General features: G+C 38.9%; 1 protein-coding gene across 3 annotated transcripts in view; it reads right to left on the reverse strand.

Moving 5' to 3' along the window:
- The window catches only part of ANO3 (anoctamin 3), a 208,326-nt gene that overhangs the window by 32,703 nt on the left and 159,961 nt on the right, over positions 1–15,662 (reverse strand). For all 3 annotated transcript variants that reach the window (XM_055814606.1, XM_055814604.1, XM_055814607.1), the window contains 4 exons: positions 15,406–15,527; positions 14,046–14,180; positions 8,215–8,311; positions 2,984–3,044 (listed from right to left, as the gene is read on the reverse strand). In XM_055814606.1, coding sequence (XP_055670581.1) covers positions 2,984–3,044; positions 8,215–8,311; positions 14,046–14,180; positions 15,406–15,527 — 415 coding nt within the window. The remainder of the gene's footprint in view (positions 1–2,983; positions 3,045–8,214; positions 8,312–14,045; positions 14,181–15,405; positions 15,528–15,662) is intronic.

Raw genomic sequence — 15,662 nt, forward strand, 5'->3', positions numbered from 1 at the left:
CAGGCTCAGCTGCAAGGGACTGCTGAACTAAACTGTGAGGTACCCAGCGTATGGGGATAAGAATCTCTTAAGCAATAGATAAAAAATAATAATTACACTATCCTTTCAGTTCTCCACTTGGACAACTCACTTGGACCATATGACCCAAGTTTTGCATGTACATCAGATGACAAAACCAGCACAGCAGACAAGGCTGAAGAAGACAACGCAGGGTGCCCATCCGACGGCATTCCTATGGCTGACATGACACCATCCCACTCCTCGTCATAATGTTTGCTTCAGATTATATTCTCACCTGTTATCTATACGCTTTCATTTTCCCCCAGATGACCTGGCAGCTGTTATCTTACAGGCATTACTGTGCAAACAATGTTTTGGAAAGGAAAGGGAAAATCACAAGATACACTAATACACAACAAGCAGGGTCCAGCAGCAGAATATCTGCTCTTCTACTTTGTAACTAAATGATCAGCCTATGGTTTTCCTGGAAAGATATTACACTTCCTTTCTTAGAAATAATACAGACAAATTGCACTCAGATAAAGTTCTGCCTTGTGTAAGTTTGTCAAGAATGGAAACATTGTAACAGAGCAAAATTTGGCTAGGATTGCAATGATACTTTAGCATCGATACAAAAGAATTCCCAAATTTAACTACCTTGGGGTGAAACTACTCTGTCCAAATATAATTTCTATCTGATAAATGACTCGGGGCATTATTTTCCCCACTCTACATTGGTACCTTCTTCAGTGAATATGACAAACAGAATTATATTTACTTGGATTACTCAGAGGTTGATGTTTGGTGGGGAGAACAAAATCTGAGTGACATGGACTACATTTAACCTTTGACTACGATGACAGAGTTAAAGTTACTATTGAAGGGAAGAAATAAGACAAGCTTTGTTCTTCTGTCAAACTGATCTGTTGTTTGCAATGCAGGCTAGATCTGTAGAAATGATGTAAAAGGTTTTGGTACAGGTTAGACAGAAGAAATACTTATCTTAAAATGAAAGGAAAGGAATTATGTCTGCCATGTATATAGATATCCTAAAAAGCATGGTCCAGTTTTGTCCAGCTAAAGAGTAAAATTATGGCAGTATAGTGCAAATAATTGCATAGTGTATCTGTTTGCAATTACGAGACATGTCTAAATAGAAAGAAAGAACATGAAAAAGACATAGCTGTAAAGGCATAGAACAAACAAAGTGCAGAGAAAATAACTACTCACATGGGATAAATGCTTGTTACCATGACTGTTAAAATACTTCATTCAGTGTGTGGAGACTGTGGATCATGTCAATGGAGTTGTCTCACTGGACTAAGAGTTATATGGTTGCGAATGTTGCAATGACAGTTTATTCAAATAAATATGTGAGTAATGTAAGTGCACACACACACCAGAAACAACGGCAGTCATACTGCAAAGGAGTAAACCCAGTATTTATTTCAAAGTATTGAAAAGATTAAATAATTGAGTGCGTATGTGCAATGTTGCCACTCCTACAGTCATAAATCAGCACACTTCCCATCAAAACTGGAACCTGATTCCTAACATTGTACCCAGCATGCTGGATAGCAGACTGACAACTGGAGACACATTCACCTATGTTAGGTGAGAGTATCACTCTGCTGCTCGAAATTAAGAAAAAAATCAATATTCAGCTTTCATCTTCCTTAGCACATAGACCATCTTTCCTGATAATGGCAAAGCAGGACATAAGCAAAATTCCTCCTTACATGTGAACCTTGGCCTCAGCTGAAAATAGAAAGAGATCTCTCTAAGGAGAACTTGAAGATAGAAGCTATCAGAGCTGCCTACATTGGTAGTGCAATGCATTTTAGGAATTTATGGAACTAATTATTAGTAACTGCAAGGCCATAACAGCACTGCTAGGAGCCAGTGAAGAAATACCAGAGGCAAGCACTCAAAGTGTGTCCTTCCATTATATTGTGTTAATTTTTATCAATCTAATTATGAATTTTGCATGTATGTGCATGTGTCTATTTACCTCCTGGATGCTTTGCTTTTGTTTGTATAGTCCTCTGCTTTTATCAGGCCAGCCTCCAAAATTTGTGACATTTGTTTATCCTTCACTTTAAGTTAGAATCATTAACGGTTATTCATATGTAAGACATAAATAAATCTATTGTCTGCCATTTGATTCTATCTAAAGTTGTAAAACCTGGCTTGAATTCAGACAGTTGTATGTATGTGAACTGGTGTTATTTTCTCAGGCTTTACATAGACAAACATTTACATTGGTAAAATTAATCACCTCTTGTTCCAATACCAGTCTTCCCTACTGTTCAGCAGCAAAATACTATTAGCTTCAGTGAAAGCTAATTCCATCAAGCATTTCATGCTGGAATCATTACATCTGTCTTACACAGCATGATTGCAATGACCTTCTAAGAAAGGCAAGACTGCTTTTGGTAACTCCTGTTCAACAGTGGCCTCTGTGGATATCACCCTGCTTGGCTTTGGGCCCTGTGACATGATGTGTGCGATGTCAGAGTGAACATAATGAGATACTCAGACTCAGAATTTGAATATAAATATTAAAACTGTTGTAAGCACTTAACATCAAATCTTTCCTATACTTCCCTCTAATTAGCTCCCACAAAAACATTCTCATTTATTCTATAAGAATTCTCTACACGACATGATTTTTATATTGACTCCAGATCAGTAAGTTAACCTACATGTTTGCCTCTAAAAAGACTTCTGCCTGCCTGATATAAAATGCAGGCACATGATTCTGAGATGTTAAAGACAGCCATTACATTAATGATAAAAGGCATTATTTTCACCTACTACTAGCACAGAAAGTGAAGTTGATTTAAACCGAAAAAAAAGTTTGCGTGACAGAATCATAATCCTTCTTTTAAGTTTTATCAAGAGCTATCATCTCCCTTTACCCAGTAATCATATAAAATGGTCAGGTGAACTAAAATTACAAAACAAATAGAAATGTACTTACCCCAAATTGCCATGAAAATAGCAAAGAAAACAGTCCCTCCATTATCAAACAAATGTGTGACCTAAATAGAAAATAAATACATCAGGAACAAATAATTTCCACTTAATCTTTTGCCCCAAAGAATCCCAGAGAACATAACTGGTGGCAGAAACTAAAAGCTAAACATCTGAATAAGAAGTCCTACTTGCATGTTTCTTCTACCAAGGTTTGCCCCACTCTCTTTCAGTATAACTTGAACTCCAGTTTTCCAGCCCATCACCTCATGCACCTTCAGTCTATTTGTTTCACAGACACTAAGAGCTGCTCTGTCCATGCCCAAAAAAGCTAAAGATTCCTCCAGAATTCCTCTAATGTGCCAGGTCATATTCAACCCCAACATTTTCTATTTTAGGGTTTTTATAAGCTTAAAGAATGACTGTCTTTTCACTTTTCTTCCTCTGTATATTACTCAGGTAATGTCTCTTTTGATCCCATTTTCTTCTCTCAGGCCATCTGGCAATTTCTCTGCAGGTAAGAATGGTATATAATCCTTTTTATCTAGGCATCTCAGCTTCTCAAACTGTTGACATATTCTCCTTTTTAACAGGCTAGTGCCCCTACACTCCAACAAACATTAAATAAATTCTAAATACCTCCCCCTTCCCCAAAACATAACTCTAAGTTGTGCACTTCATTTCTCCTCATGAATGCTTTCCCTTTTGTTGGATTTATCCCTTATCTTACTCTTATAAGATTTTTTTGGTCAGAACAGATGTTCTGTTCCAAAGTGCAAGGCTTACCCACAGAAAAAAGTAATAGTTTTTGCATGCCTATGGATCACTCTAAGCATCTAAGAGGGTGAATATCATGTCTCACTTATTATGAAAACATCACAAATTACACTAAAAAATCCCCAGATTTTTTAATATTCAAGCCATAATATCAAAGAGTATTTAGGAAGCTAAAATTAACATCAGTGCACTTTCAATAGATTTAAGATTGCCAATTTGCAGCAATATAATTTTTCCAGGGATAACTGGCCTATATTTCTTCTAATGAGAGGTAGTTGTTGCTGAGTGTTAGTAAGCAAAGCACAGGCTTCAAATTTCTATTTGGAAAAAAAAAAAAAAAAAAGCACAAATCATTACAAAATAACGGAGCAAACCAAGTTATCGTCAACAGGCATATGTTAGGATTTGAAGTGAGCTGAAAAAGAAATGAAAAAATGCTGCAAGTGGCTTTGATATGTATCATCCTAAACCATCCAGAAAATTAATGGTTATATCCCACTCTTGAAAATAAGAAGAGCATGTCCTGAAATGGAATATTCTTGAAAATATTTTTTTTTCTTTCATCGGTGCTGAACCTGTTGCTGAATTAAGGACCAATTTTTAAGCTTTTATCGTGAAAAGAAACCTGTCCTTAAGCCAACGGAAGGGCACAGGTAACCAGGTTCAGTCTGTAATCTTTTCTTATGTCTCTTATGTCTTAACGCCCAAAGGTGCTGTGGCCAGCGGGACCATTGTTCTGTAGAGGAGCCTGCCTGCACGCTGGGGCTGACAGGTGCCTCGGGCAGGTTACCCAGCCTGCTCCCAGGAGAGCTGCCAGCTGCAAGAACTCATCCTAAGGACAGGTTTGGATTCTTCTAGAGAAGGCTGGCATCATTGCTTCTCTGCCTAACAAATAAAACTCAGGAAAGCAGAAAAAGCTAATGAAAACAGCATTGCTTGCCTCTATTTTATTTCTTATTGAGTAGAATTGTTATAATTTCGTGAGAAACCATTATGAACATGTATTTTATCCGTATGTCAGTTCTGTTTTTCTTTTTTTAAGGTTACCAAATAGTCACTTCCCCATTTGGGACTGGTTATCAATAAATCCAGTATCTCCGCTGCATGAATCGTACAGTAAGAACAACCGTACATACAAATACGTCTTTTGCCTTGTTTTCCTTTTGCTTCCATATGGGAAAGCAGAAACATAACGGGTATGAGACTGAAAATGTGAGAGATGAATGAAAGCTGTACAATAAATCTGATGAACATTTTCAGTGTTGTATGTAGACCTGTGTGAGGATGTGATTTTGGATATTCTGCTCAGTAAAGAGGGCATCTTCCCAAGGGCATACAAAATGAACCAACCAATCAAAACTAACCCAGCAGAACTAAAGTTGCCAAAGGTAGAAGATACTTACCTGGCCCCCGATCTAGCACTGTCTTTATAAAAAGAGCTCGGGTGAAAGTCTTTCAGTACCAGAATTAAAATTTGACTGTCTTGAAGGCTAAATGTGTAGTCTAAGACTCCGTGTTGACCAGAGGCCTCTAAGCAGAATTGAAACATCGTAGTGCCTGGTGCTGGTCCGTCAGCTACCTGACTGATATTCTCATTGTCATAGGAGACTTCAGGCATTTTAAATCTGCCCTGAATCAACAACCTGCCCTCAGGCAGAGGGCACGGTGGGCTTGACACAGGACCAGCCCCAAGAGCCCTACTGCCCCATCCGCATCACCCACGGATCACAAAGTCCACTGAATGTGGACAGGAATGACAGCTCAGGCATTTGGCAATTCAGGTTACAACTCGGCTGTTACCTGCCCTTCCTTTCAATTATAAACTTCATCTCAGTGTGGCATTTATAAATGGCAATGGATTAAAGAGGGAGGGGATGAAAGAAATGGGCGGTAACAAGGAAGAAAAAGGCGTCTTTTGTATTTTGTCTCCAGCTTTACAAAAAAGTTGGCAGGAAAAACTTTCGAAGTACGTGATTTTTCTGGCATTTGTTTGTTCTGTCTGAAGTGCTCCTCTTAGAGGAACCTTGTCAGATACTGAAGAAAGAAACCCTGACATCAGTTTTAATAACTTGAAATATGGGCACAAGGTCTTAGATAAATGAGGCAGGTCCCATAACATAAGCAGGTTTGGGAAGATAAACTTCACTTAAAGGAACTCACTTTTCCTCATTAACTCAGTGCTTACGTACTCATATACAATGAACGATTTGAATGAATAAGGATTAAACCACTTATTCCAGAATAAGGGTGCCAGTGCCCAGAAGGAATGAGGAATAGTCTCCCTGGCGTATCAGTTCTTCGCTTGTGTGGTTATGTTCCCACAACAGCAAAACCAGAGGGAAAGGCTGACAAGCTCCCTCTCAGGAACAAGAAAGCAAGCAGGAAATGCCATTTTCCCTTCCTGGAGAGCAGAGCCGATGCCTTCTTTTTAAATATGTTAGTTCCACTTACGTTACTAACAGCGCCTCAAAAGATACAAAGGAGCATTTGATTTGAAATCAGATTGTCATTTTCTAACATTTACAGACTGTTTTCATTCACTAATTTGGGTGCAAGCACGGTGGAAGTGCTGACACACGTTTGGGTATGTGATGCTCAACTCGTGCAGCATGGTGGCAGCCAGCAGGACCACAACGCCTGCTGGAAACCGGGCACTTCCTAGGAGCAGGGTAACACGCAGAGATGCAGTGAACTTTCCCTTAGAGACAACATGGTGAGTGAAGGCCCGTTACAGCTATAACCTCAGAATTATAAAAAGCCTCATTGAGCTTTTTTTTATTTTTTGCCTTTTTCTCTGCCATGCGAGTGGCCAGATGGTAATCCTATTCCTTCCCAAAGAGAAGCACCTCCCTCCCCCACTTGGAGGACATCCAAAACAGACAAATCCTGAAAAGAGACAATTTTGGGTTGTTTTCGGTGCTCTAACGTAAGATTGATAGGTTTTTCAGAAAAAAAGCACCAGCAGGAAAAGTTGGAAGCTTACAAGGATTTCCATAACATTTACAGGCATCAGGAAAGGGTGCCTGCGAAGATGGAATACAAGTGGTTACTGCTCGTTTTCCCTGGCTGTCATCTGGGTTTGCTTCAAGGAGAGCAGTTTGAAAGTACGTGGAGGTATGGTTGGCCTGGCACATTTTCTCTGCAGCAACGAATTCACAGTGTGACATTAAATGTAAGGTTTGCATGATTGAAACACAGGGTGTCAGCGTAAATGTAAATAAGACAAAAAAACTTGCTTCTTATTAACTGGGGATGTTAAAATAATGGGACTTAAAATTAAAGGGATGCCACAGTGCCAAATGTAATAATTTCCTGTTAAACTGCAGTGGGCTGCTTAAGAGGTACTTGTCATCTTCTAAAAAGAGGCATTTCTGGGATGGCTTGTATAGTTTGCATAATATTATTTCAATTAAGAAAGCTCTTATCACCAGTACACATCTTGAAAAAAAAAGAAATCAGTAAAAAAAGTTACAAAACAATCTCATGGAGCCATTTTCTGCCATAGAGTTATAGCAGTATTTAAAAATGAAAACCAGTTCTGCATTCAGTACAACATTATTAATGGTATTTATTGCTGCATTTGTTGCAAAACAACTTTTTAGTTTTAAAATTTTGGCATTATAAAATTGAAAACTAAATTTGTAAAATCTAAATATACATTATTTTCACAAATGTCAAATGTTTTTAGAATTTTCCTTTACAGATAATTTGGAATGTAGAGTTTTACTCAACATTGGTCCTATCTGTATGCAATACCAAAATCTAACACAAAATTGATTTTCTCTTTCACATCGCTGCAGTATGGTTGCAATGCCACGGCCCAGAGACAATCCCATTTTATAAATACAGGCTTCTGAGCTAGATTTATCTTATGGGTTAAAGAATGCCAAGAAAATGCCAAGGCTGCTTTTCCAGCATTATGAACATACCACACATCAAAACCTATTGCTCACTTGAAGAAACTGCATGTATACAGAGGTACTTGTGATTATTTAAGTTTGAAGGATAACTTCTTGTAGCAAAATGTTTAGATGTGCAAGACCTTTGCATTAGTTTGACAGAGCAAAGCACATCACAGGCACATTGGACTAAAAAATTTCTTTAGGAGCAGAAATTCAGCTACAAAGTAAGCAAGGGAAACAGAGTGAGAAGTTAATTATACAGGAAAGTAGGAAAAACCTTCCCCAAAAAAGTTTTATTATTCAGGGGACTTGATAAATTGAAGAAAATAATAAGGATTTAGGAAGGTATTGCTCACGGAAAGTAAAACAAATTTTACAATAATCTCTGATCATTTCAGAGCATTCCCTTAGTAGAAACATGAATTGCAAAGGCTGAAAAAACCTCTGGAGAGAAAGAACGTGCTTTGCAGGAATCTTTGCTGAAACAAGAGCAGCCATTACACAATGAAAGTGGATCTTTAGACAAAAATTATCCTGGTAGCAGTAAGACAATAATTACCTTGGCATATATGCAGCTTTCATTAAGCTTTTGTAGCGTGCAGTTGCGTTCACACATAGGGCACATGATGGTTTCATTTGCCTCGCAGATCTCTTTGCTTTAGTACGAGAGAGGAAAATAAAGGTTATAAAAAGGCTTTTAGCATACTTAAGATTTTCTGAGGCCAGGCCGTTTGTGGTCTCTATTTGTTAACAGTATGCGTACACCACAAAACCGGCTCAATAAAATAAATTAAAAGTGACTGTTAGGTTTGAAAAGCTTCATCTCACATCAGTGACCTGAAAACCATGGATGCTAGAGCAGTATGCAGTACTTTTGGGCATCCTGCTGCACTTCTCACACTTGTGAATATCCCATTCTCTCCCAAATAGCACAAACAGAAGACCAAAACATTATTCACTGCCTTCAAACATATTTACTGCATATTTTTCTAAGCGACATAAAAGATACCAAACATTAAGATGATGGACATCACTGGTATAGCTACACTATTTCAATCAACTTATCCCAGTTTACATCAGCTGAAGGTCTGTTCCACAGGATGACGCTGAGATCAGTCAGTCACATGTAAAAAACCACTGACAAGGATTTCTGGCAGAAGTATTTCAAGCCTTTGCATTTTTATTTGCTACAGAAGAACTGATGTATAGGGCTAATAAAAAAACCAACAACCACCAAACAACCCACTTTAATGTCCTATTTTGGGGGAAAATATCTTCAAGCCGCATTAAGGATCCTAAGGTTTAGGAAGATGAAGTCACTGTCTTCACTGGGACCATTCATATTCAAAATGTACTACATAATTATGTGTCTTGACAAAGGCAAAACAGAATTAACAGAAGTGCAAAAATTAATTTTAAGGCAAATTTTAACTGCAGTGAGTAAGCTTCCCAAAGAACCTCAGCAATCGCCTTTCCCTATCCTTTAGCAATGTTGATGTGCTTGAAATGATCCTATGACACACGAGGAAAGTAGCAGTATCAAACAAATGCCAGCAAATCCCCTCTAATTTGCTTTAAGAAACATTATGTTTTCACTCTCCTACTCATAAAAGCTGAATTTACAGTTCTAATACTGTACGGAAGTTTATGCTTATGTCCAAATGAGTGCACCTATTAAATCCTGTCTTTACATAACACTAAACAGAAATAAAAGATTCTGGTTGCCCAGATGCTACTTTTGTAGTCTTCGGTCATACTTCACATAGCATCACAGAATCACTAATTCACTGAAACCCTACAACACAAGGTGGTCCTGACAAAGAAATTCTCCTAAGTAACCCTTAAGCCAGAATGAGCACAGCAGTCATATCAGAGTTGCAGAGTAACAGACATCTTAGTGTGTCATATCAGAGAATTTTCTTGCTTGCATTTTCAAAGTGATTAAGCACAAAAACAGTATTTCAACAGTATGTTATAATGGTTTGCCAATAATAAAAAATGTTGTCAAATATAAGGCCAAATTGTAATGTACTTTGAATTTAAATTCCAACATTATAAATGTTAGATTTTCTGTATTATATACCTTGAGTTAAAATCTTGGTTTGTTTTTAATAACAAGAAATTTTACAAAATCACACTGACAGTGATAGGTCACAAGCTTTAGCACTACACCGCAAAGGCAGTAACATCTGTAACACAAGTGTTTGTGACAGGTGCTATGTTAACTGTTACTGCAACTCAAATCTGCAGTATAACAGAGCAAAATAAGCTTCTTTGTGCTGTCCTCACTGCTATATCTGAAATCTGCAATAAAAAAATAAAAATGCAAAGGCACCTCAAGCTATGCTGTGTTCATGCCTGCCCTTTCTGTTTGGCTGACAACAAATGGACAACTTGCAACGGTGATAAATAATGATATGTATAAACCCATCTAAACAGAATTCTTTTAAACCATCACATTTATTTTTATATAGATGTGTAATAGCTTGACATCTAACTTAACAATAAAGATAGGTAATAGATATGGCACATAATTTGTTGAAAGAACCCAAACAAAGAAACTGCTATAGGACTATTTAAGCCCTTCCATTTGACCACCACTCCACATCTCCCCCAGTTAAGCTCAAGGAGGGCAAATGGATCAAAATATAGTTAAAAGTATATGAAACAAGAAATACAAAATCAAGCTCTGCATTTTTGTTTCTGCATGTCTGAGCCCTATGAATATAATTCAATTGCTCTGGAAACTACTACGGAGGTTCTTCTATAGAGATTCTCTGGATTATTCTCTTGGCTACATTCATCTCACAACCGAACCCTGCAACGAGTTGCAGACACTAATCTCAGTACCACCAGGGACCTTGGTGCTGGCTCCTGGCAGCCACACTATTACCCAACTTTATTCCAAACCCATACAATGAAAAGAACATCCTCCATTCCAATGTCCTTTCAGAGATACTGCCCATCTTACGCACTTGATTTGTGACAGGACAGAAAAATGCCCCAAATTGTGTAGAATGGAGAAACTTCTGTTTCTAAACATGGGACGTCCATGCATATTTGCTTATAATAGTGTCTAGTGCCTGATACCACAGTGTATATGCAGGTCCTCCCATCTTATTTCACCTTCCTCCTCCCTACACACTTGAATCATCAAATGATTCAATCTTGACCTGAAAGTTTATTGTTTCCCTAAAAATGTAACTGAGGAAACAAGAGAGACACAGCGTGAGGGCAAAAGGCAGCACGAGAGGGGCACTCGCCCTGGGAAAGGAGGAAGGGTATCACCAAAAGGGAGCACGTATGCACCGATATGCACCACTTCCAACTTGCCCGTGGCAGCCACAGATGAATGACACACAGGTTCTGCCCTTCACCTTTGCCAGGCTGAGATGGGGTCCTGCCACAGGCCGATATATATATTTATAAAATATCATTAATATGTATAGAAAAAGAGCCACCTGGTATCATGACAGAACCCAAGCTCGGAGCAGAGAGAGGCACTCATACAAGTCATAAGACAAATCAGTTCTTAGGTGTGTATAACCCTCGCATTGCTGTACAAAACCTGTGGCTGGCATCGCAAGCAGTGTTTGGTTCTACGGCAATGCACGCTTGTGTAGTTGCTCGTTCCTTCTGTGCTGAAACTGCTGGACCTCAGTGGAAAAACAAAAGGATGGGTTTGTGCCTGCAGCCACACGAGGGGGAATCATGGCAGCTCCCCGCACCCGAGTGGTGGAGGGACATCACTGAGGAAAGCATGCTTCTGCAAAATTGATTTCATCAGTCGCTAAGTTCAAATTTTGTGGTACACAAGACAGATGAAAAATAGGGAGGTTTTTGACAGAATTTATCACCCTGTAAATCAATACTTCCTAACATCCACTCCTTCCTAGCAACAAGTGTTAATAGGATAAAACTTGTTTTACATGAAACAGTGTTACACTGAATAATACTGAATGTGGGGCAATGGGGCAGTTACGACACTGCCATAATGTCCTGACACTAGGTTTAGATTCCTAATTGCCACTGGGTTTTCTGTCCCTAGATTTTGCCAGAATAACTTACCCAACCTTTCCTTCCAGAGGGCTGCTGAACACTGCATTTGCACACTGCAGTAGTAGCAGTGCTCAAAAGACAATGATGGATTATAAAACTGTTATAGATGTTTATCTAGCAGTTTTCTTCAAATGACTGCAGAAACACTAGATAGATAATTTCACAGTCCCAGAATGTGTCAAGAATAAGGTTTAGGTTGTGCAGCCTGTCTGCCTGCTAATGGACGAGTCCTGCCTGCTTGAGGTAGGAGGTTTCTGTCTAACTCTCACTAACCCGTCTAGGCTAGGCAAGCAGATATGGCAAGGAGCAGCATCTGTTATCACCGGCTTTTAGAATGGCCTCAGTACACAAGGTGATACAGAAAACATCTACATAGATTTTATCAGGCCAGTCACAATCAGCTGGAGTGAGTTAAGCTCTGTTCTGGAATCCATGTCTCACAGCAGATCTTACTGATCTGGTGACAGCATGCAGGGATGTGACAGTGCCCTGTCACGACTCTGCAGGGGGCCTGCACAGATTCACGCCTTCCGCCCAGAACGAACAGATCCAGGTTACAGGTGTGGGACTGCCACAGAGCACACAGCTAGGGCATTAACCCGCCCTCTGCCAGTATTGGGAAATGAACCCTGGCTAACGTTAGCTATGCTAAACAGGTAAACACTCCCCTCCCTGCGCAGGCATAGGAGGTATACGGTAGATCACCTAACTTTCAGGCTCTTGCTCTGTGTAACACAGCGTGATACCGAGGCACCTCAGGATGGGACCCAACACAAGCAGCCTCCTCGGGGAGCAAAATAAGATCTCTGTGTTCTGTCTGCAGCTACTCAGCAGCCGCCAAGGGGAAAAACTTGGCGAATGAAAACACAAAAGCTAGCCCACCTCTGTGCTCCTGCAATTTACACCCTGCAACCTTCAGCAAGCAATAAAACTGCATCTGTCTGTCAAAAAAGCTGAGCAGGAACCTTATCTCCGAGTCTTCTTGGGAGAAGTGTATGACACCTATACAAACATGTAACAGCTTACAGTTTGAAAAAAAAAAATCTTAGAAGTTCTGTTCTTTCTTTTGGGCAGTCTCAATGCCAAATCTTTCTCTACTACGGCAATGCCTAAAATATTACACTGTAAGCTGATAATGGTAGATTACAGCCCTTTGTTCCCCTTTTGTTGAAACCGTGCCATTGTACACATGAAGAATACAAGATTTCCAGTTCAACAGTCCTAGTCCTGAGCTTTAAGAACAGGCTGATCCTCTACTTTACATCCATTGCATTTTAAAAACCTTTATCATGCGAAACAACCCTTTTACATAGAACTATACCTTAAAGGTAGCATAGTTTCCTGGCTGATACATTTATTGCATTTAATTGCATTTAACGCAGTTTGAAGCTGTAAAGCCTCTCAGGAGTCTGCTGTAGGAAAGCAAGCCTAAAACCACCTCACTTACAGCACTGCAGAACTCAACAACTCACTGTGAAACAGGAGACTGAAAAAGTTCCATAGAGAAAATGTAAATAGCCCTGCTCAAAGCCCAGGAAACACTTCCTAGGAAATCTGACTCCAAGCACACTTACAGCCTAAGCACCCAAACTGCTTGGAGGAACAGTTGCAATTGCAAGTGCACCGATGCTGTTGTGTCTGATGACATCTAATGGAAAACTTTGTAATAAGGGTGCCTCCTCTGAAACTGTTCCTAAAAACACAGGCAGTACTTAACTTGAGCACCCTCATCACGATTTCTAATTTGACATAAACCCCTCTCCAGCAAAATCACAACAGTGAGAAACCTGAAAACTAAGTTCATGTCATGTGGTTTTAATCTCCCCCAAGCTGGGTCTCCTGTCTGCAGTTTACACTGACGTAGTTAAGAATTTTCTTAGACAAAAAGTTTGCCACAATTAAAAGTGAGAAACAAACAAAGGCATAGGCGAAAATAAGTTGAAGTTTGGCAACTGTACTACACTGTGGAAGTTATAGGCAAGATGAAGGTAAAGAGGGAGTATGACTGACTGTTTTTTCACCCGTTAGCCTTGACTGGAATGACAACCATCGCAGTACCCATGGCATCAGAATCAGTACTTGCTGTTTTTCCTTACAGAAAGAATGGGAATCACCACAGCCGCTGTGACGGCTGTGAGTGGTACGCATCTAGCTTGATGCAAAGGAGATATACAAAGCAGATATACTTGACTGAAGAACCCAGTGTTTTATTTGGTTATTTTTACATGATTACCCTATCAGGAAAGCATTTGTAAGTATAATAATGATCTCAGTTGTACCAGACTTTTCTTAATTTTCAACAAGCTATTAAGTTTTTAAATGGGATTTTACCTTACTTGGCTGGAATCCATCGTAAATAATCCATAAAGGAAAACAAAGAGTCCAACCAGGGCAGCAGGAATAAGCATTCCAGTATACCACCCCAACCAGGCAAAATATAGTCCAATTTTTTCACCAAAATATCGCCTGTGTGAAAAGGAAACACATATGTTTTTTAAAGTTAAAACTTACGATGACCTCTATCCATTTTCACAGTAGAATAATTCTCTTGAGGAACTACCATTACAAGTTTATACTAAAATTATCATTGGTTTATCAAAATGTTTTATTTCAGGCTAGTATAACATTTTAGTGGCACTAACTGCAGACTTACCAGAATGTATATTTCATACGGATATAACTGAAGTGTTCTGTAATTTTCATGTCCTTGTAATGACTAAGTAGATGTACTAGTTTCAACTTGATTAAATGTAGGATGTTTTATTTGTACACACAGATAATATATATACACACACAGAAATTCAGGGAAGGGATAAAGTAAGTTGGGATGACGTAAAGTATTTCTTTATAAAATGCATTTATGATTGAAATATGTCATATAACATGATTCTCTATTATTAGAGAAAATAATGGACTGAAAACACAAGTTGAAAGTTGATCCCTGATTTTTCAAAATCTGTGTGTCTGTTGCCGGAAGAGATGAAGTAGCAGTGATCAGAAGGCCAGTCACAGACAATACTATTTGATTAGCACAGAATTGTCCCATGGCACATGCTCAGCTGCAGTCTTCAGTGAAATGGTACTGGGCACAATGTTTGGGTATGACTGTCAGATCAGGAATAAAAACTGACAGCAAGGAAAAATGAATGACTGGTATTCCATGTCAAAGACGAAGTAAGTATGAAACCCAAACATCGCAATTATTTAACTTCTATTACATATATTTCTCTACTTTACATTTGGTAATCTATGACATTAATTATAAAATATATGAGCTGAAGTTTATTTAAACCCATGCAGAAATGTAATAATTAGGTTACATTTTCCCTCCACTGGATCTGGTAACTCTGACTGTCCATGTGGGTAAGTCTTTGCTCTCCAAGGGGCTCTCATGAGGGGCAACCGTCTCTGATCAGCACATCACTTCATGGGTTTGTGTTTTAAGTTTCACACTGCAAATTGTTAAGCAGCTGGATCTATGTGCCTTTTATGCAGCCTCATTTAAAATTAACAGCCCTGCACAAAAGAGCACCCAAAAGGAGCAATTTAAAGAATTCCTAGCTTATATGATAATATCGATAGCTAAATTTTACAAGGAAGCATAAGGATGAGGAATTTAGCAGTATTGTTAATACACTGTTACCAGGTAATTCGTATCACAGAAACAAGCTACTCTTCAAAGTACTAATACCTGATTAAATCGAGAGGTTGGTATTTGTACCACATTCCCCACCGTGCCCAGCGCTCATATAAGAGGTGTCTGTGGTTCTGAGCTCCGTGTGTTTTGATGGGATGTCTGCTTTTGTGGCTTCCCTGAGAAATGCAAAGACATTAAAATATACTATTAGGCACTATGGAAAAGACACATTTCCTAGGTATTTTTTTACAATGTTAAAAGAAGAAATTTCTATATTTAATAAATAGGTCTCATTATGGACATGTCTAGGC

Source organism: Falco peregrinus, chromosome 9 (assembly GCF_023634155.1).
Source record: "Falco peregrinus isolate bFalPer1 chromosome 9, bFalPer1.pri, whole genome shotgun sequence".
NCBI lineage: Eukaryota > Metazoa > Chordata > Aves > Falconiformes > Falconidae > Falco > Falco peregrinus.